The sequence below is a fragment of the Rutilus rutilus genome (genome assembly GCF_951802725.1).
Source record: "Rutilus rutilus genome assembly, chromosome: 25".
Taxonomy (NCBI): domain Eukaryota; kingdom Metazoa; phylum Chordata; class Actinopteri; order Cypriniformes; family Leuciscidae; genus Rutilus; species Rutilus rutilus.
This window is the reverse complement of record NC_140229.1, coordinates 8,531,942-8,554,099: the sequence shown is the minus strand read 5'-3', so window position 1 is coordinate 8,554,099 and position 22,158 is coordinate 8,531,942. Positions and strand designations below refer to the sequence as shown.

At 39.4% G+C, this 22,158-nt stretch overlaps 2 protein-coding genes across 4 annotated transcripts in view; both read left to right on the top strand.

Annotated features, from left to right (window-relative positions):
* nf1b (neurofibromin 1b) overlaps nt 1-11,440 on the top strand; it is a 63,058-nt gene extending 51,618 nt beyond the window's left edge. For both annotated transcript variants that reach the window (XM_084400898.1, XM_084400897.1), the window contains 21 exons: nt 74-414; nt 518-720; nt 1,010-1,203; nt 1,401-1,541; nt 2,301-2,580; nt 2,668-2,882; nt 4,636-4,697; nt 4,821-4,962; nt 5,188-5,289; nt 5,382-5,522; nt 5,857-5,983; nt 6,069-6,200; nt 6,305-6,437; nt 6,536-6,693; nt 6,806-6,928; nt 7,002-7,120; nt 7,347-7,447; nt 7,536-7,678; nt 7,970-8,016; nt 8,122-8,338; nt 10,747-11,440. In XM_084400898.1, the coding sequence (XP_084257024.1) occupies nt 74-414; nt 518-720; nt 1,010-1,203; nt 1,401-1,541; nt 2,301-2,580; nt 2,668-2,882; nt 4,636-4,697; nt 4,821-4,962; nt 5,188-5,289; nt 5,382-5,522; nt 5,857-5,983; nt 6,069-6,200; nt 6,305-6,437; nt 6,536-6,693; nt 6,806-6,928; nt 7,002-7,120; nt 7,347-7,447; nt 7,536-7,678; nt 7,970-8,016; nt 8,122-8,338; nt 10,747-10,889 (3,264 nt within the window). In that variant the 3' untranslated portion in view covers nt 10,890-11,440. The remainder of the gene's footprint in view (nt 1-73; nt 415-517; nt 721-1,009; nt 1,204-1,400; nt 1,542-2,300; nt 2,581-2,667; nt 2,883-4,635; nt 4,698-4,820; nt 4,963-5,187; nt 5,290-5,381; nt 5,523-5,856; nt 5,984-6,068; nt 6,201-6,304; nt 6,438-6,535; nt 6,694-6,805; nt 6,929-7,001; nt 7,121-7,346; nt 7,448-7,535; nt 7,679-7,969; nt 8,017-8,121; nt 8,339-10,746) is intronic.
* Nucleotides 11,441-13,260: 1,820 nt separating this feature from the next.
* Nucleotides 13,261-20,814, top strand: akap1a (A kinase (PRKA) anchor protein 1a). 2 transcript variants are annotated; one of them, XM_084400905.1, is made up of 12 exons: nt 13,261-13,324; nt 14,397-14,600; nt 15,344-16,161; nt 16,651-16,757; nt 17,045-17,171; nt 17,249-17,355; nt 17,597-17,774; nt 19,126-19,281; nt 19,363-19,425; nt 19,595-19,665; nt 19,998-20,057; nt 20,144-20,814. In XM_084400905.1, the coding sequence occupies exons 2-12, from the start codon at nt 14,416-14,418 to the stop codon at nt 20,204-20,206; spliced, it is 1,935 nt and encodes a 644-aa protein (XP_084257031.1). In that variant the 5' UTR covers nt 13,261-13,324; nt 14,397-14,415; the 3' UTR covers nt 20,207-20,814. The 2 variants fall into 2 exon arrangements, with proteins under 2 accessions (XP_084257031.1, XP_084257032.1); XM_084400906.1 differs by having other exon boundaries at nt 13,322-13,378.
* Nucleotides 20,815-22,158: the final 1,344 nt, after the last annotated feature.

Here is a 22,158-nt window from a genome sequence, read left to right as displayed (position 1 = left end):
ATGAATACTTCTTACAGCTCAGTTTCACTTTTTATGTTTTATCTCAATGTTTTTGATTCTCTCTTTGCTCCAGGTGGGCAGTACGGCAGTGCAGGTGACCTCAGCCGAACGAACACGAGTCTTGGGTCAGTCTGTCTTCCTCAACGACATCTACTACGCCTCGGAGATTGAAGAGATCTGCCTAGTGGATGAAAATCAGTTCACGCTAACCATCGCTAACCAGGGTACGCCGTTGACCTTCATGCACCAGGAGTGTGAAAGCATAGTTCACTCGATTATCCACATCCGTACACGCTGGGAGCTCTCCCAGCCCGACTCCATCCCCCAGCACACCAAGATCAGGCCCAAAGATGTTCCGGGAACTCTTCTCAACATCGCCCTCCTCAACCTGGGCAGCTCTGACCCCAGTTTAAGGTGATGAATTATCCTCCTTAAATCAACAGTGGTCAAATATTTACCAGTGTATTCCTGGCATTTCATGCCTGAATATTTATGTTTCTCTCTGTTTTGTTAAAAGGTCTGCCGCTTATAACCTCCTGTGTGCCTTAACTTGCACCTTTAACCTGAAGATTGAAGGCCAACTTTTGGAAACCTCTGGCCTTTGCATCCCTGCCAATAACACCCTTTTCATCGTGTCCATTAGCAAGACTCTAGCAGCTAATGAGCCTCACCTGACCCTGGAGTTCCTGGAGGAGTGTATCTCTGGTTTCAGCAAGTCCAGTTAGTGCCCCATTAAGCCCTTAATTAAACTCTCAGAAGCCCCTGGTGATCCTCCTGCTGTTTCGGATCATTACTCACATTCTGTTTTGCCTTGAAGTCCTAATAGTGCCTACTTTCAACTGCTACTTGAAGGCATCATGATTGTGTATTTGCTTTTTTTTCAGTTATGTCTACAAGAATGAATGGTTTGTCTAGAGATAAGAATGTGAAGTGTTTAGCACAACAGGGTCCAGGAACGCTCAAGTAAAGAAGTCTTCTGGTAACCAATGACTTTCCTCCATGTATGCAGGTATAGAATTAAAGCACTTGTGTTTGGAGTACATGACTCCCTGGCTGCTGAACCTGGTACGCTTCTGCAAACACAGCGACGATGGCAAGCGCCAACGAGTTACTGCGATTCTGGATAAACTCATTACCATGACGATCAATGAAAAGCAGATGTATCCATCCATTCAGGCCAAGATCTGGGGGAGCTTGGGACAGGTAACAGAACTAATCTTAAATGTATTCATTTGACACAGAATTGAAGGCATCTTATTTGGGATTTTGCTCGGGAGGTGTTGTGGTTTCCCAGTCGTATTCATGTAGCATACTTGCATTGTTGTTTTTGCAATTAATTTAACTTTAGAGAGCATTACTCATGTCAATGTTGAGTTGATGGCAGCTTCCTGTGTCTACAGATAACAGATCTACTTGATGTAGTTCTGGACAGTTTTATTAAAACCAGTGCGACGGGAGGTCTCGGATCTATCAAAGCTGAAGTAATGGCAGACACCGCAGTGGCTTTGGCCTCTGGCAACGTCAAACTGGTGTCTAGCAAGGTGATGTTCATGCACACACACACTTTGTGAGAGTGACTACCGGTATAAATGGTAGCTGAAAAAGTTCAGCTTTTATAAGTGCAAATCATCTAAGAAGTGTAACGTTTCTTTACATTACATTTAGACCAGGAGAAACTTGAACAGGCCAAGGACCAAATTTGAGAATGTTTCTGAACATGTAAAACTGCAACCCAACATGTTAAATGTGATGCTGTAATTATATGAGCACAGTGTGACTCACAGATGTGGTTTGGTTGGTTTCTTCCTCTCTCGCTCTTGTTCTTACTCTCTTTAACCACTCAGGTCTGCCTGTCTCTATTTCTCTCTCTTTGTTATGAGAGATAGTTAATGGTGCTCAGGTCATGGACTTGAGGTTGGTTCATTGAGCTCAGCTGGGTTCTGTGAACAATGCAGACTTAACCTAAGAATATTTCATTTAAACAACTTCTTAATCCTCAAGCAGAACAATTTACAGGAAATGTGGTTTTTTTTTTCTTATTTAAATTTTTTCAGTGTTCCTGTATAGATTGAGCTGTCCGTTGTCATTTAGTATTATTTATATATTCTATTATAGTATTTATATATCATTTGAATTAGCTTTAATATCTATATTTTCCATTTTCATTTTAGTTTAAGTTTTAGTCATTTTATATGCTTTTGTCATTTTTATCAGTGTTATGTTTCTATTTTACTTTATTTCAGTTTTTAAGTTTTTCAACTATTTATTTTTTTAATTCATAAAAAATAACTTACCCACAGGTGATCATTCGGATGTGTAAAATCATCGATAAGACGTGTCTGTCACCCACACCAACATTGGAGCAGCACCTGATGTGGGATGACATCGCCATCCTGGCCAGGTACATGCTCATGCTGTCCTTCAACAACTCTCTGGATGTAGCCGCCCACCTGCCCTATCTCTTCCATGTCGTGACCCTGCTGGTGGCCACGGGGCCTCTGTCGCTGCGGGCATCCACGCATGGCCTGGTTATCAACATCATCCACTCCCTCTGCACATGCTCCCAGCTGTGCTTCAGCGGTAAGAGGATGTCTATGTCCTAGAGAGATGTCTTCATGCATCAGTGAGTTATTGATTACTGAAGTGTCTTGGTTTTCTGCTGTGCAGAGGAGACCAAGCAGGTGTTGCGTCTAAGTCTGACAGAGTTCTCCCTGCCAAAGTTCTACCTGCTGTTCGGCATCAGCAAGGTCAAATCGGCTGCGGTTATTGCCTTTCGTTCCAGCTACAGGGATCGTTCATTCTCTCCGGGCTCCTATGAGAGAGAGACCTTTGCTCTGTCATCCCTGGAGACGGTTACCGAGGCATTGCTGGAGATCATGGAGGTACGTTATACCTTGTAACCCGAGATGGAAAGACTTTCAAACTTCATATAGCTGTACATTTACCAGCTAAAGAGAAATCTCATTGGTACAAAATCCTTCTCAATATAGCTTTTTATCTAAAGTGGCTATTATGGATTTTTGAAAATGTAGTGTGTAACATAGCTTTAAGTGAATGAAAACATCCTGCAAAGTTTTAAATCTGAAAGTGCACTGTATAAAAAGTTATTGTCTTTCAAAAGTAAGAGTTGACTGAGTCAATTTTTCGAACGATTTATAAGCGGTTTCATTGTGACGTCAAGATGAAACATTAGCATATTGCCCGCCCACTTATTGCGAGTGCTGACACCAGGGAAAACTTGAACCTCAGATACTGCAGCTGATTCCTGTGGATACTGGATAGCATCATGTTGGGAAGACGCTGTGCTCTATAATGTGAAGGTAAAGCCAGTTTTTTTTTTTTCACTGCCCAAGGACGAGCATGTGAAGAATCAGTGGTTAAAATTAATCTTTACCACGATACCAGCAGTATAATCCCAAACTTTTGCAGTGTTCCCTTTATTTTACTGACGACTGCTTTTCAAATCTCGGAGTTCAATGCAGGATTCGCAAACCGCTTGCTCTTGAAAGATGGTGTTCAAAATACTTAGTTTTGAGTTTTATATTGTGAAGGTCTCCTGCTAACTGGTTAACTCACATTATTAATACTTCTCCGAATCAGTTGTGGGCCACTATTACCTATAACTGTCTATTAATGCAGATTGTCTGTCGTTCCTACTACTTTGAGGAAAGATTAAGCATGGAGCAAGATTTGTTTTACCAACGTTTATGTTACATCAGATCATTCACACTAGAGCTCGGCTAATGTATTGGCTACATGCACTGGTATTGATACAGTGTTCACCGCAATATATTAGAAAAATACTCGGTAAATAAATAAGTACAAGTAAAATAATCGGTTTGTGGATGGACATGCACTTGTTAATGTTGATGGTGAGGAATTACAGTTGCAACATCTCATAATGTACCTCAGACTGAGTAGTGTATCACTGAGAAACGTCCTGCTCAAGTTTGCGATGGAGGTTCGGGTTGAGTGAATAGTTCTTCCAACGTATCATCATCGGACTCACGCTACATTAATATGATATGGTAAAACCGACGTCATTGTTCGTTACTGTCTTTAGTTTACGGTGTAGGAAGCCTCAGGACAAGCAGAGCTGACGTTGTTATGGCAATGGGCATGTAGACCAATCACAACAGACTGAGCTGTCTGACCAAATAAGAGCAGAGTAGCTCACGGAAAGGAGGGATTTAGAGAGATTGATTCCTCTGACGAGTCGCTTGAGAATCATTGAAAATGTGGTGATGTGCAAATGTATATTATGAGAAAACCTTTGATGCATGTAAACCTGTTGTAAGAGACACCAAAACAACATTAGGAAACTTTAAAATAGCGTAATAGGGGTACTTTAATATTAGATTTGTATTGATTTGCACAGCATTTTGTATTTAGCATGGACACTTGTAGCCCTGAGATGGTTTTGCAATGTTCTTTCAACAAAGTGCTAGCAGGTCTGTTAGAAGTTACTGTTCCATGTTCACATGAAACGGTTGTTTAATTAGTGCTGTAAGACCCTTTATAAAGATAAAATGCCTGTTTCATTTCTCTATATATTTCCGTGTTTGCTATAAAGCATCACGTTCTGGTTACAAGTGTGTCATAGGGTTTAACTGGGTTTTTCCCTTTGTGTTTTAGGCATGTATGAGGGACATTCCAGGCTGTAAATGGCTGGACCAGTGGACCGATCTCGCACAGAAGTATGCAAACTGTGCTCTTTACAGTTGAATTATGAACTAATTTATTAATAAACTAAGTTGAAGTTTACTGATGTGTGTTCAAGGCAGATTCATGATGCACATATGTGTGTGTTTAATGTGCAGGTTTGCTTTTCAATATAATCCATCCTTGCAACCGCGGGCTCTTGTGGTATTTGGCTGCATCAGTAAACGGGTCACACACACCCAAATGAAACAAATCATACGGATCCTGAGCAAGGCCAGCCCTCTCCTCAGCATCGACCGGGTCAGAACCTGTCTAAACTGTCTTACTTTTAAAGCAGAAACATGGGCTACCCATGAAAATGAGTCAAGTTTCAATCCATAAGCTGCATTGTGTACTGTTTTTGCTCTTCTCTAGAAAGTATTAGATGATCCTGTGCTGATCATCTCAATTGATAATGTTGCCATCTAGCTTTGCACTGATGTTTTCTGTCATTTAAGAAGAACTGTTTTTTTTTTTTTTCCTCAGGGTTTGGAGAGCTGCCTAAAGAGTCCTGATAACTGTAATAGCCAGGTGCTGATTGAAGCTACCGTCATTGCGCTCACTAAACTACAGCCTCTACTCAACAAGGTGTTAAATTACAGCATTCTTCTAAAATGTGTGTGTTAATGAGAGAGAGAGAGAGTGTGTACGACTTATTTAACTGTGTGGGTGTCGTCCAGGACTCACCGATGCACAAAGCACTCTTCTGGGTGGCTGTGGCTGTGCTGCAGTTGGATGAGGTGAATCTGTACTCTGCCGGAACCGCTCTGCTGGAACAGAACCTACACACACTCGATAGTCTGCGAGTCTTCAACGACAAGGTTTTAATATAACACTCTCACGTCACATTGCAGCACATATACAGTACAAACATGCGTAGGCCGACTCTGTATCGGAAACCACCTTTTATTAGCCACCTTCGGTTGCAGAATAAATGAATCATGGGTACACTAGCAAATAGGATAGCTCTAACGGTTGCTTTTGGGTACTTGAAAATAAAGATTTGTGGGAAGTTGACATTTTGTAGTTTACATTGTAGCATACGTCTAAAAACAATTCCAAACAATATTTTGCCGATATGTGATTAAAACAACTAAAAGATCAAATATAAAGAACTATTGAAAGCAAAAAGGATTTGTCCTGTCTATCTCTCAGAGTCCTGAGGAGGTGTTTATGGAGATTCGTCAGCCTTTGGAATGGCACTGCAAACAGATGGACCATTTTGTTGGTCTCAACTTCAACTCCAACTTTAATTTTGCTTTGGTTGGGCACCTGTTGAAAGGTAAATAAATGGGTTTTATGCAAAAATATTCAAACATTTTGTGTTTTGGTTGGAAAACTATCACATTTCTGTTTTGTTTTTGCAGGGTTCCGGCACCCCTCCCCCACCACCGTGGCACGGACCATCCGTATCCTGCACATGCTGTTGGCCTTAGTAGGAAAGCACCTGAACTGTGATAAGTTTGAGGTGAACACACAGAGCGTGGCGTATCTGGCAGGTAAGGAAACCACTGCTATCTCCCCTTTCCTACTGTCTTCTCTTCACTTTGGTTATTTAGGACTCAGTATAGTGAGTACATTTTGTGTATGCGCACTTGTATAGCTCTCCTCCCAGTGTCAGAAGAAGTGCGTAGCCGCTGCAGCCTGAAACACAGGAAGTTGCTACTCTCTGATGTTACCATGGAGAATGTTTCCATGGATACGTACTCTGGACATCATGAGGACCCCACCTGCAGGTACCACCTAGAAGATCAGGGTGACTTCACACCATCACCTTTTGTAAAATGCTAACTTTTTGCATCCCAGTTCATAAATCATGAACTTTGTCACTCAGATTGCTGCGGGAAAGCCAGCTGTGGACATCCCCAAAGGTCTCAGAGCGGTACTTGATGGCCCAGTACCCCATAGTGGGGCAGGTCAGCCCACGAACACGCAAATCCATGAGTCTGGACATGGGGCAACCCTCCCAGGTTAACACCAAGAAGCTTCTGGGTAATTTTTACTGGGTTGTGTGTGTGTGTGTGTATATATATAAAAAACTTAATGCTTTTAACTTTTGGATTAGTATTTATTGGTTTTAATGTTCTTAAAATGTTTCCCTTAGGCACCAGAAAAAGCTTTGACCACCTTATATCAGACAGCAAAGCACCGAAGAGGCCTGAAATGGAATCGGGTATCACAACGCCGCCCAAAATGAGGAGAGTGGCTGAAAATGAATACGAAATTGGTGAGGGTCACAAAGACGTGAAATGATTCTCAATGTTTGCATCCATTTATAACTTTTTGTTTCCTGTTGAAAGAAACCCCAAGAATCTCCCATCACCACCTGCGGAAGGTCTCTGTGTCTGAGTCCAATGTCCTGCTTAATGAGGAAGTTCTCACAGATCCAAAAATCCAGGCGCTGCTTTTGACTGTGCTGGTAATCTCTTTCTTTCTCGGAATAAGTTCGAGAATAAGAAAAATAAGATATTTTTCAGTTCCTCATTCACAGATATATTTGCATTTATAATTGAAATATTTTTTTGTCATTTTCTGTTCCTCTGAAGTCTTGCGTGTCACTTTCTGCCCCCCACCCTGCCATTTCCTTTAAACATCCATTCATCCTCTGAATTTTGACTGATCTGTATTCTTGAATGATTTTTCAGGCCACTCAGGTGAAAAACACATCAGATGAATTTGAGCAGAGGGTCCTGTATGAGTTTCTAGCTGAGGCCAGTGTTGTCTTCCCAAAGGTCTTTCCTGTTGTGTAAGTCCAAATGTACCTGCTCTTCAGTACACATGACACTGAATGATGAAATGAGACTCTCATTGTTGTGTTTTGCTTTTTATTTCAGTCACAACCTCCTGGATTCAAAGATTAATACTTTGTTGTCACTGTGTCAGGACCCAAACCTTCTGAACCCAGTCCATGGAATTGTGCAGAGTGTAGTTTATCATGAAGAGTCGCCCCCTCAATACCAAACATCCTACCTGCAAAGTAAAGCAGCTCACATCTCTTTTTTATATTCCAAACCAATGCAGGATAAGTGGATGTGAGAGTCTGAACTGTGAATGCCAGAGTCTGATGAGTGGATGTAAAAGCTTGATCTGTGAATGCTAGAGTCTGATGTGAGAGTCTGGACTGTAAATGTCAGAGTCTGATGGGCAGACGAGGGACTCTGATCTATGATTGCCAGAGTCCAATGAGAAGCTATGAAAATCATCCTGTAATCAATGAATGTAGTGAGCAAGTACTCAGATTGTATATAATTTTTACTTACCTCCACAGCTTTTGGGTTTAATGGACTCTGGAGGTTTGCTGGTCCTTTCTCTAAGGTGAGTGACACTGAATTTGTTCTCAAAATGCAAGAGAAAAACATTGACCATAATCTGTTATTATGCATATATATATAAACTTGAGCTGCTCTCTGTTTTCCGCAGCAAACTCAGTTCCCAGACTATGCAGAGCTGATTGTCAAGTTTTTGGATGGATTGATTGACACCTATTTGCCCGGCATCGATGAGGAAACGAGCGAGGAGGGTCTGCGAACACCCACCTCTCCATACCCTCCACCTGCCCAGAGCCAGCTCAGCATCACTGCCAACCTCAACCTCTCGAATTCAATGACCTCACTGGCCACCTCCCAGCATGCACCAGGTCTGTACTGAAGTACATGAGACTATTTATTTGAAGGTGCCTCTCACTCATACTGTCTGTCTCTTTGTCACAACTGCGAGATTGTCAGCAACTGTTGTTCACAGATGTTTAACGCAGATAAAAGCATGATGATGTCAGTTCTTCCAAGTGTCACTGTGGCTGCATGCTGTCTATAGAAAAGTAGCTGTTCAAAGAGTGTGAAGTTGACACTTCCTGCTTCATTTTAACCGCACTCTGCTCAAAACTTTTGTAGTTTATATTTAAACCCTTACTTTGTAGCAGAGGAACCCATAAACAGTGTTGTAACCAGATGCAATACGTTTCTGTCTACACTGGAAACAATTGTGGTTGGTTTGGAAGAGATGAACCTACAGAGACAAACATTTAAAAGCAATGTTTTAATTACTAAACTCATTTATGACTTCTTGTCTTGCTTTTATACGTTTACAGTTATGGTTCAAAGTGTTTGATTGTTTTAAAGGGGTGGTTGATTATGATTTCATTTTTCTAACTTTAGTTAGTGTGTAATGTTGCTGTTTGAGCTTAAACAACATCTGCAAAGTTACGACACTCATATGTCAAAGCAAAGGGAGATATTTTCTTTTAAAGAAATTGCTTTTTAAGGACTACAACAAACGGCTGGTAGGGACTACACGACATTCCTCCCGGGTTAGTGACATCACAAACCCTAAAATTCACATAAACCCCGCCCCCGGAAAACGATTTATAGATTATCAAGACAGAATATGCTAATCAATGACTAGAAGATAACTACTCTTAAGCTACATAAATTCATCAACTAACCATTCAGAAATGTTGTCTACATGTTGTCACTTCTTCTCGAGTCTCTCCATCTTTGTCTGACACCGGTTTGAACATAAAAGGCTGAAAGTTTTTTGACATTTTCAGACATGTCTGTCTGTGTGAGGTAATTGAAGCTGCTAACACAGGAGGTGTTGTAGCTCCGCCCTCTGTGCGGGGAGCAGCAGCTCATTTGCATTTAAAGGGACACACACAAAAACGGTGCGTTTTTGCTCACCCTCGAAAAGTGACATGCTATATAAAAATAACCGTGGGGTATTTTGAGCTAAAACTTCACATACACACTCTGAGGACATCAAAGACTTATTTTACATCAAGTGAAAAGGGCATTATACCACTAGTCCAGTCATTTTAAGCCAAAATGGGGGTCAACCTTGAACAAATTGCAACAGAAGCAAACTCAACTGATTTTGTATCCTCAATATGTCCTGAGTAAGGAAAAAAAAAGCCCAGAAGAATCCCATTAGGGGAAAAAGACCCAAATATAGCCTATTCATTCTTTTTCTTACGTGAATTGGGTACAAATTTTAACCTTTAGATATCATCATGAAAATTACTGAGTTGATTTACTTACATCAAAACAAACAAAAAATGTATTACAAGTTTTTTTAAATTGTTAACATGGACAAATTGTACATAATCTAATTACGTATGTGCTAATTTGCATAAATACCACAACAGATCTAAACATTGGGTATAGCCAGGTGAAAACGTCTTGTTGAATCTTGTTGACACATAACAGTAAAATACTTAATATTAAGGTCTGAATGGAACCCATTTAGGCTACCCATGAGCATTAATACATAGAGGCAGGAAGAAGTACTTTAGAAACCAGCCTTTATTCATTTTTAAGAGATGGGGTTTGGGGCTGGGTCCGTGGGACTGTTTCTGGGGGACGAGTCTGAGGGAAGAACAGGAGACAATGGTAAGGAGAATCCAGAAGACAAAAGGTAAGTAAAATAAAAAGTGAATCCCCAGAAACAGTCCCACGGACCCAGCCCCAAACCCCATCTCTGCAATAATAATTAATAAAGGCTGGTTTCTAAAGTACTTCTTCCAATTACCCTATTCACGTGAGAAAAAGAATGAATAGGCGTATGAATAGGCTATATTTGGGTCTTTTTCGTTACTTTCCCCTAATGGGATTCTTCTGGGCTTTTTTTTTTTCCTTACTCAGGACATATTGAGGATACAAAATCAGTTGAGTTTGCTTCTTTTGCAATTTTCCTGTCAGGCTGACACACTTCTGGTTTTTTTGGTGGGTTAGTATGATCATACCAATCTTTTTTTTTTTCTATTTTGCGATGCGGTTTATGTATGCTCTAAATGTAATGTCTGTCCCATATTAGACAGTAAACACTGCCAATGTGTGTAGCAACAGCTTTGCCACCTTTTGTGTGTGCTTTTTATAATTTTTGTATCATCTGAACATGATAAATCTAATGGTATATCTGGTTGGTCTGTATGGTCGATTTAACTTTTACACTTAATATAACCTCAGGAACAGAAGCTTTGAATGACTGATCAAATATAGGCTATATATTTTCATGTGTTTAATCATGCATGTATGTTTTTGCTTCGAGCAGGAATCGATAAAGAGAAGGTGGACCTGTCCCCTACCACGGGTCTGGCATCCAGCGGACGCACACGCCACGGCTCGGCCAGCCAGGTCCAGAAACAACGCAGCACCGGCAGTTTTAAAAGACCTAGCATCAAAAAGATTGTATGAGAACTGCAGCACAGCAGGGTTTAGCCCCTGCTGGACCTCTGACATGCATTACGCTGCATTTTATGCGGTTTCTCCTCACGCCTACTAAACCCAGCGTTTACGGTAATCTTTAGGTTCTTCTAAAACTGTTCAGCCGTGTTTGCCAGGATCAAAATAAACTGAACGCCTCTGTTTAAACCAGTCACTGTTTGACACATGGGAGGAAGTCTCTTTTTTTTTTTTTTTTTTTTTTTTGTGTGTAATAGAACATTAACCTTTTTTTTTGATGGAATCACAGACATTGCCTGAAGGTGGCCTGAAGTATATTATGTTTAAAAGCACTAATTTCCTTCTTAAATGTAATAGATGAAAGTATTAAACAAGTGCCATTCCTTTGTTCAGTTGTATTTGATCTTGTTTTCCTACTGTGTTCACTTTTTTGTGGTTGTTTCTTTTAGGGCAGGAATGATTTTTCTTCCTGGAGAGTCAGCACTAATGCGAGCTCTCCCCTAAAACAAAAATGTACAATCGTTCATGTAATATTTCAAGAATTTACCCTTTTGGACTTTATAGTACAAGAAAAACATACACAGAGGGAAAACTTTAAGTTTCCGATCCATCCAAACTGTGATCTCTCAGTGTGGACTGTCTTTCCAAAACCCCACTTACTTTGCCAAATTAATTTGTGTGAATTTCTGAATTCTGATTGGCCTGTTCTATCTGAAATGTTATTACCACTCAATCAACGACAACTCTTGTGGTGGCGATAATCTGTCAGTTTTGGATTAGAGGGGAAGGTTTGAAGATCAAATCTAATTACAGTTTTACAGCAAAAATAACAATCATCTGAAAAAGCATTCAGATATAAAGAACCTAGAGCGACAACCAAGATCTCATTGGGTTACACTATGTTATGGCAACTTAAACAAAGAGAGATTTTAGAAAATGCTGTTTTAGGGACAATGCTCAATCTCTTTTCAAAGTTTACTTTCACCTAATTTCTTAATGTTTTCTTTCTTTTGGTCGGTGAACTGTAACATTCTGGGTTCCGCAAGACTGTACCGTCCAATGCAACAGATTTTCTTTACTGTTCGTGTAAATGTTATGCCATGTGTGCTGATGTTTGTGTTTTTGTTTCATTTTTCTTTCGATTTAGATCCAAGCTTGAAACCTAACTTTTATCCCTACCCCATATACAATGGTGCCATTTTGACTCTTGGACATGTTGAAATGTGTGTATTGGGGGCAGTTTTATTTTTTCCTGTTCTGTTTCAATCTTAAATTGCTTTCACATTGGTACGTCTTAATGTCAGAAAGGTCAAGTGACGAATGGGTTTAGTAATGGCAGACAGATGGAGGTTTCAAACACTACGTTTTTTGGCACTTGACTTGAGGTTATGCAAAATTTTACCTAATTGTTCTCCTTTAGTTTCCTTTTTTTATGCCGAGAGCTTCACCTCTGTAAATATTTTTTTGTGTAAAAATAGAAAAAGTATATTTACTACACTGTAAATACAAGTGACTATGACATTGTATTATTTTGCTTTTTGTAAAGCAGTTAATTACTGAATATGTACAACATAAAATATGAATTGTTGTCTGTCAATCATGTTCACTGCATTATGTCAATTAACATGGAGGAAATGTTGAGGGTTGCACTGAAGATCGAAATCTTTGTGTCCTGACCCGGACCCTCTTTATAATACATTATTGTTATCATCTGATTTCATATTCACAGATGTAACACTAATAAAGTCCATTTCTGTCCATCATTGTGTATGTTTTATGGCTTGGTAAAAAGCTCCCTGCTTATATCCAGATCACATCTGAAGACTACACTGAAGATTCCTGACTTGTGAATGTGTAGTGTGTGGAGCTATACATGAATTATATTCACATTAAAATGAAAATACTTGTAATTTCTAGAAATTTAAAAAATAAATCTGGACTGGGTATTTTTTTATATTTAGTAAAGATAAATAACTTGCGTGCAGACAAAAGGCACCTCAGTGTGACAACTTATTCACATTCATATGGATACATACATTAACAGTACATAGCCTAAACTTTTCATTCTGTTTACATATGAAATCAAAATGTTAAACTCAGCAATATAAAGGTTACTTTGTTAATGATACAGCCTTCTCAATCAATAATTTCCCGCCTTTCAGCTTGAGCGGGAGATCGCATGACAACAGGCCACACACTTTCTCAATCACTTGACCAATTAAAACTGTTCAGCGTTGTAATTGTAGTGTAATTGTTTTAATTTATTTTTTATTATGTACTAACTACTGTGAATGTTAGATTATACATTGCCTTGAAACACATGTTTTTTAGTCAAGTTTTTAATTTTGTTGGATAAATTCATTCATTAATCTGTCAGGAACACACGTGCGCTCCCGTGACGTCATACACATACACACACCACGACACCAGCGCTGCTGAGCTTCACGGTGAGCAGAGAGACATCAAACACCGGCTTCTTTTATTATATATGTGGAATGAAGGTCTCTTCCTTCTTGACTTGTTCGCTTGTGATTTAAATGCATCAATTGGTTTTTAACATGCTTTCACACTAAAACAAAAAACAACAACACAAAACAGATTTAGATCCCATAAAGTTGAAATTTCAGCGTGATTGAAACGCCGATGTAACTGCGTCTACCTAAAAGTTTTCTTAATTCATGTTCGCTCTGAATTTGATTGTTGTGTGTGTGTGTGTGTGTGTGTGTGTGTGTGTGTGTGTGTGTGTGTGTGTGGCCTGGTAAACCCTATGGGGACAAAAATGTCCCCACAAAGAGGGCAATATCTGAAATCTTTGTCCTTGTGGGGACATTTTTTGGTCCCCATGAGGAAAACGGCTTATAAATCATACTATTTATGTTTTTTATATATGTTTTTTGAAAATGTAAAAATCCTGAAAGTTTTCTATGATAGGTAGGGATAGAATATACAGTTTGTTTAGGATAAAAATCATTATGTCTGTGGAAAGTCCCCATAAAACCCCCCATTCATATTTTTTCAACCCATCTTTTTGCTTCTATGGCTGATCTCACTGATAGAGCATAAAAATGTTATAATATCTACTTATATGTAATATAATATCTCTTATTAACATGTTCACTTTAAAAAGAAATCGAACAAAAATTGTGATGTTCTTCTTATTCTTGCATTTCTTTGCTATTTGGGTTGTGATTGCAGACACATTGTAGATTACACTGCAAACACGTTTTAATGTTATATATTGATATTGATATTTATATACAAACAGAGAATAAGATGTGTGGTGAATGTCATGGTGACAGCTGTATTTAAGAGGGCTGCATGTGTTTGTGTGTTGCCGGGATATTTGAGCTGGTAATGAGATTGCTCTGGTTCAGTCTTCTATTGGAGTGTTGGTGTCAAGACTCACTCCCCCTCTGAGCTCAGACGTCTCTCCTTACAGACTAGTGCCACCCAAGACTAGGGATGGTTATTAGATGTAGCTGACCTCTCTCTCTCTACCTCTCTCTCTCTCTCTCTCAGTGGGATCAGTGGAAAGAGGATGTTGCTGTCGTTTAGGCCGCTGGCCTCCGTCTCTGTGTTGACTCTGCTAGGCTGGTGCTGGTACAGCTTTAGGAGGAGGAGGAGGACGACAGCTCCTCTCTGGACTGAAGAGGAGGTGTGTTTTTCGGACAGAAGCAGATCTGTTCACTCCTCCCCTGCTGACTCCAGTATTTTGGGTGAAAGGTCAGTAGCAGAGCATTCATGACTTGAGTCCTATTTTTTTGAAGGTTGTGTACTTGATTAGCCACAGTCTTCTACAAATATGTGTTATTTGAGCTTTAAATCAAACTCCAGGGCTCCAGGGACCCCCAAGAGGTCACAACAAGTGGTGTAATGTCTGCAAATGTTGAGATTATTATTATATTTTACAATATATATATTTAGGGAATGTTCCCCTAAGATATTAATGAAATATATTTAACATAATGTTTTTTTATATATATATACCTTTCCCAAATTTAATAATAGTAACATTTCATTTTGCTTTCTGGAGACTAGCCTGAGATTAATTATGATTATTTCATTGTATTTTTCCACAATACACATTATTCCAAAACAGCTACATTTTTAGCATAGAAAATGATCATCTCAAATATGCTGTCAATTTAATAAAAAAATATATAGTATTTAATTTTGGAAGCAGATTCTTCATTTTGTTCATATAGCCTAGCTGCCTTTTTATTGTGGAAAGGGGTTATATTTGTGGGTCTTTTACAGCAAAATATTTCAAAACCTCTGGTCTAAATCATCCTTTTAGCAGTGTGACTAATGTTTCCATTGTTGAAGAATGGAAAATCTTGGTTTATGCCAAGTTATCCTGAAATGTATTTTGACCTGTCAAAGTAAGTCACCTTCAGAGAACGGACAGATTTGCTTTTTCCAGAGTGAAGACAGACACTGGACTGCTTCTTTTTCTTCTCTTACAGTGACCTGAAAATGGACCACAACAACTCAGGATCCTCTGAAATCAGCAACTTCACAGATCCTTCACCAGTTCTGGACATGTGCAACCTTACCTGCACCTCTCCCGTAACAGGCCTCACCAAGGGAGTTCGACCCGAGCCAGAAGGAGAAGTATCTGTTCGTTTCCCTGAGACTCTCCAAACTGGGCAAGAAAAGGACAACATTGCTGGTGAAGGTCATCCAGACTGCAGAGAAGTTAGTGAAGATGACTCTGGGCTTGAGTTTGATCTGGTTTGTCTCTCTTCAAACTGCCTTTCCAACGACTCTCACTCTTCAACGGGGAAACAGCCAGGTTCTGTCCACTTTGGCAGTCATGATAGCAGCAGCCTGTCTGATTTCTCCACTGATAGAGGCTTGAACCCAGAGAACTTGGAAAAGATCAGTTCTGTTCCGGTCCAAGAGATCATTGAAGCAGCGGCAGAGGACTGGAAAAACCAGGAACCCATTGATCCACATGAGCTTGCCGGTGTTTCAAGCCCTCTGGAGGCTGAATTTCAGTCTGCTGCCCAAAAACCATTTCAGCAGCAAAGCATCAGCAGTGACGCATCTCTTCAGGACGCCGTCTCATTCAGGGAGAAACTACTCAGCCATTTAGGAGCTTCTGTTGGAGATGATTCTAGATGTGGTTCTTGCTTCTCAGAGGATGCATCCAGTGCAGAGCTGTCTGAGGAGGGTAGAGGCTTTTCGATGACCCCCACAGAAGCGGACACAATCAGCATTGAGAACAAAATGATTCCCAGCATCCACGGAGTGGCGGAGGAAGAAGAGGAGGCCTGGAGAGGTACGTGAGACATTTACTTTCAAACTCATGAAATTCTGCTCCTGTTTGATCATAGTGAAATGAATTAACTTAAGCAGCAAAAACTGTTTTCAGTATAGGAAATAAATATATCTTGAGCAGCATATTAGAATGATTTCTGAAGGATCATGTGGCACACAAGACTAGAGTAATGATGCTAAAAAAAAAAAAATCTGCTTTGCCATCACAGGAATAAGTTATGTTTTAATATATACTGAAACAGTGTTTCACAATAGTACTGTTTTTACTGTATTTTTTATCAAATGAATAAGCCTTGGTAAACATAAGATACTTGCATTTAAAAATCTTATTGATTCCAAACTTTTGACCACCTTTTTGATATTTATTCGCCTGTTACAGCTATCTGAAAAAAAAAGGATATAAAACACATATTTAAGTCAGACAGATGCTTCAATCACAAAGCAGTAAAAATATCTCGGTGTGTTACATTCATGTGGATCTTGTCTCCAGGTTCAGGTGATATAGGTGTAAGCTGCATCAGTGCCGATACTCAGGTGAGCAGCTTGGCTCCACCTCCGGCCCAGCCCATCATTCTTTGGGACATAGAGGTGCCAGCGGTGAGCCCCACACACACAGACACACCCACATACTGATATTGATGGAGCATTAGCCCATTTATTACATTTGTGTATGAACGTGTTGGGAGATGCACCACAGCAGAGAAAAGATACGTGATCTTGAAGTACACTCACTGCAGAAGAGCTCAAGTTACAGGACATATGAAGGCCTTTATACTGTGTGTGTTTGTCCATTGAGGATTGTATTACTGATATAAGGAGAGTGACAGGAAGACTTGTTTTCTGTATGAGGAAGAATTGTCCTAGATTTAAAACTGTCATTGCAGCATCTGGTTGGTCGATTGATCGGGAAGCAGGGGAAATTCGTGAACTTCCTCAAGCAGAGCTCTGGAGCAAAGATCTACGTCTCCACCCTGCCGTTCACTCAGGAGATTCAGATCTGCCACATCCATGGTGAGTTTTCCCATGATGATGGCTACCTAATCAATACTAAAGCCTAGCGCTGAATTAATGTGTTTGTGTTCGCCCAGGCTCACAGCAGCAGGTGGATGATGCTCTCTCACTCATCAGGAAGAAGTTTAAAGATCTGGATCTGAGTAATTGTATCCCTCTGCCCTGCCTGCCCATCACATCCTGGGTGAGGACTCTTAAAATCTTGACATCATGAGCATCATACAAATTAAGTTCTTATGATTAATGTGCTATATGTCAAGTTTTGTGTGAGGCTCAGTTTTGTATATTCCAAATTCTGTGTGAGGAACAGACTGAAATTTAAGTGGAAAATATGTGCCAGTAACATCAAATATCCTGACATGATGTGTTTTGAGGTGGTAAATCTTAATGTATGCCTTGTGTGTGTTGTTCTGTTGTCTCTGTAGCTGCTGCTGCCTCAGGATGTGTTTGTGGAGGTGATCGTGTCGCAGATGGAGGCGGGTCTTCACCTGTTCGTTCAGCAACACAGGCATCCATCTTATCAGGCCCTTCCCACCCTCATTCAGCACATGCAGCTCTGCTACTCTCAGCCGGGATGTCCCAGCCTGCCCACCCCTGTCGAAGGTATATAGACCCCTACTTAAACACACAGATCTCCATGTTGAGAGTAAGGCCCGGTTTCACAGACAGGGCTCAGATTAAGCCAGGATTAGGCTTATATAAATTTGCTTTAGAAAAAAACATTACTGGTGTGCATCATAAGACAAAACAATGGTGCTGTTGCATATATGGTATGGCTGCTTTTAGTTAAAACAGCTCAAACATGCATTTTAGTCTGAGACTAGGCTTAAGCCTTGTCTGTGAAACAGGGGGTAAATGTTTTATATTCACATTGACATTTATTATTTTGGCTAGGAACAACGCAACATCTGTCTCCACTATAGTGTAGTCTTTATTCTTGTTAGCTTGTCTTTTATTTTCTATCGTGGTCTTCCTTTGCTTTTTCTCTCTTTTAGAACCAGCAAAGCTTTACTGGCATGACTTTCAGATTTTTTGAATATTAGTAAATTAAAACACTAGGAAATGACACAAGTATGGGAATTATGTCGTGACCAACTTCATCACGTCTATCCTGGGACGTTTTTTACACCGTATTGAAATAATTCTCTTTTGCTCACCAAAGCTCTATTTATATTAATTTGTATTAAAAACAGTATTGTGAAATATTAATATGATTTAAATTGATTTCTATGTTAATATATTTTAAAATGTAATTTATTCCTGTGATGGAGCTGAATTTTCAGATGCCATTACTCCAGTCTTATCATTAATTCCTTTAAAGTTGTGTATGTACAGTATATACACACATGTACGTTTGTTTCACTATATCAGTGAGGACAATGCATAGACTTCCATTGATTTTTTTTTTATATATATTTTTTTTATATATCAGGTTAATGATCTTTTCTATTGCCTAACCCAACCCTTACCCTTAAACACAACCCTCACAGAAACATGTGCAAAACACTAGATTTAAATAAAAACATGTTTTGCCTGACTTTTTAACTAGTGAGGACCAGTAAAATGTCCTCACTAGATTTCACTACATAAGGACATTTATTGACTTTTGGCCATTACATGTATAGCCAAATCTGAACGAACACACACACACACACACACACACACACACACACACACACACACACACACACACACACACACACACACACACACACACACACACACACACACACACACACACACACACACACACACACACACACACACACACACACACACAAACAGACGGCATCGCTGATAGTAAATGTGCTGTATGTAATGAATTGTTTCTCAAACTGTGGCAAGATCAATTATAATTGAGGGTTATGAAGGCCAATCATCTCCCAAAATAATTAGAATTGCTTGTTGTCATCTAGTTGAGGAAGTCTGTCTATTTTCTGTCTTTCTCTGTTAGTGGGGGTGGTCTGTGCCGCTCCAGTAACAGGAGGTGGCTGGCAGAGAGCCCAGGTCATCCAGTACTGCATTGAGTCTGGCATGGCTCATATCAGATATGTGGATAATGGAGGTTATGACACCGTGAACAGCGCCACCCTCAGGCAGATCAGGTCAGGTCGCTCAAGTTTGGTTTGATCCTTTGTCTGTGATTGTTGATCTGAATCTGATATTTGAAGATTTCGTTTTCACAGGTCAGACTTTGTGACATTACCGTTCCAGGCAGCAGAGGTTCTGTTGGACAATATCACACCTTTGCCAGGTAAAACATAAGCGTGTTACTTTCTGTGATGTGCTGCTGCTCATGGATATGTACTATACTTGTATATCATTATTCGTATGTACATTTTTTTAACTGTTAAATGAATCCAATCAAATCATAAATAATGAATTATGAAAAAAAATGAAAAGCAATTTATTTGCTTTGATAGGAGAGGAGTTTTCCCTGGAGGCCAGAGCAGCACTGGACGAATTAACTGCAAATATGGCCTTAATCATCAAGGTTATAACAAACAAACACATTTTATTCCTGTATATTCTGTATATAGATTATTTCCACTGTATTGTATTATTTCACTTGGCAGCGGATTCTCAAACTTCTTTGTCAGCTGAATTTTAGTAATTTAGCAACACATTCACATCTTCACGGTCAATTTATGGTCACATGACATACAGGTTAACAAATAAAATATTTAAAATTGAATTGCTTTTCATCGAGTCGCAGTTGACAGTTTGAGAAACTCTGCACTGGGCGATCAAAAACAGCTCAGAGAGAAAAACTTTTTTTTTTTTGGAAGAATTCTGAACGTGACAGATGTTGTTGTCTATGGTCAGGTGACAGGCAGTCAAGACGGCCTTCCTCTGGTGCACATGTGGAAACAGATGGGAGATGAGGTGTGTGTGGCTAATTTTTCTTTACTAGATCCTTAAAATTTCAGCTTTAACTTGTGTGTGTGTGTGTGTGCTCTGTGTGTCTGCAGGTGGTTCTGCTGAACAGATTACTGGCTGAACAAGGGTTTTGCACCTGGTTTGAGACGCAGTGATGTCACAGCTTTTCGCTTATCCTCTCCTGAACTCCTTCGCACAGTACATTGATTTCCATTTGTTTTTTGTTTTTGTTTTTTTTATGGTGATTTTTTTTTTTTTTTAAACATTCTCTTTAAATGGTTCATATTATGCTATTTGTTGTTATTTAAAGGATAATTAAATTAAGTTATTTTCCCAGAATGCATTGCAGAGTAAATGTGATATGGTAAACCAGCTGCTTATGTGAACAGTTGCTAATATTGTACTGTTTTCTAAGATTGTCTCTTGAATGCTGATGGTTTGAAAGATTGTGTTGTGCTCAGGTATTTTGATAATGAAGTAATTTACAAATATTTGTTCTTTTCTTGGTCTTTGTATCTTGTTGTGGGTCTCTTTGACTGTAAAGCCTTAAAGAACTGCGGCAGTGAGGAGCATCATGAAACCCTGCTGAAACGAACTTGTACGGTTCACTGCTCTGTACTCTCACACTGACGCTGCCAAACATCTCACTGAGTAAAAGGTCTGTGGGTATCACGAACATGCTGTGCTTTTTACTCTTCCTTGTGCTGATGCTGACTTTGCCTTACATTTAAATCAATATGCAGCTTAAAAGTTTACAAACCACTTCTAGGATCTGATTTTTTTTCTGCCCTGAAGAACCTGCAAAACAGATTTTGTGAGATAAGGGTAACTTTGTATTTGCTTTGTCTGAATTCAGATATACTTCTTTTTTCACATACTATATAGGGAAGATTTGCGATTTCGGATGCAGACCTTGATGAGCTGGTTCAGGTGTGTTTAATTGGGGTTGGAGCTGAACTGACAGTGGCCCTCCAGGAGCTGGATTGGACACCCGTTTTAAACCATATCTGATTTCCTCAAAATATTGTAAAATCTCCCTAATAGTTAAAAGGAGTTTAAGAAATCCATACTCTGGCTGTCTTAGAACAAATTACGTGCACCTACTACTTCTGGCCAATAGATGTCACTCAGTGTAAAGCTTTGAATGGCTGGTTATGAGTAGGTGGTCGGGATAGTATTTATTTTTAAAGCAATATCATAAACTGATAATATTCTTCTAACAAATAATGTGGGAAAAAATTTACATATTTTTTATATATACTGCATATGTATGCAGGTTGATCACTAACGACTACAAGTGTGATAAATACGTTATGCAGCAGAATAATGTGTGTGTGTGTGTGTGTGTGTGTATATATATATATATATATATATATATATATATATATATATAAAATATACACACACACACATATACATATATATATGTATGTATATGTGTGTGTTTATTTACCACACAAGTAGAGTCATTAGATGTGATCAACATGGATATATATATATATATAGACAATACAATTTTTGTAAGATTTTTTTATTATTAATTTACATCCTTGGTTCTAAAAATAACCACTATCCCGACTATCCCTGTGGTGCTCAACAGAGAAACGGATCTAGCTGACTTGAATAAATGTCACATGGCTGTGCAACCATGTGAAAGATCCCACAGCAAAGCACTTTGTAGAGAAAAGGTGACTTCTATTGCAATAATTTGCATGAAATATCATGGGAAAGTGTGCTAAAATGGGCTGAATATTTAAAGTGAGTGGTGACATTCTTCAATAAACATGCAGAGAAGCCCCTGTATTTGGCCCTGCTCTCATATCTGCCTGCCGCAGGGGGTCTGATTGGTTTGCTCTGAGGAATCTGAATGCCACAGCTGATACTGTTGCATGTATCATATTCTCCAGTCTTAACTTTGAGATTTCTATTTCTCTAAGCAGAAAATTCTCTCATTTCCCAGAGTGCCCTGATGAATGCATATTATCCTAAAGAGGCGCAGTGATCTGTTAGGCAGCTAACAGATGCACAGCATTAAAAAATGAGACTTTCAGTAAGTAGAAGATCCACTCATTAATCAAACACAGATGCCGCTGTGACTGTGGGTCTC

Bases quoted from the DNA above. Each gene is read 5' to 3' on its own strand.
- akap1a (XM_084400905.1), top strand. From the start codon at position 14,416: ATGTTGCTGTCGTTTAGGCCGCTGGCCTCCGTCTCTGTGTTGACTCTG. The intron at 17,356-17,596 runs GTGAGGACTCTT...TTGTCTCTGTAG, and splicing joins GCCTGCCCATCACATCCTGG to CTGCTGCTGCCTCAGGATGT. The intron at 17,775-19,125 runs GTATATAGACCC...TTTCTCTGTTAG, and splicing joins CCTGCCCACCCCTGTCGAAG to TGGGGGTGGTCTGTGCCGCT.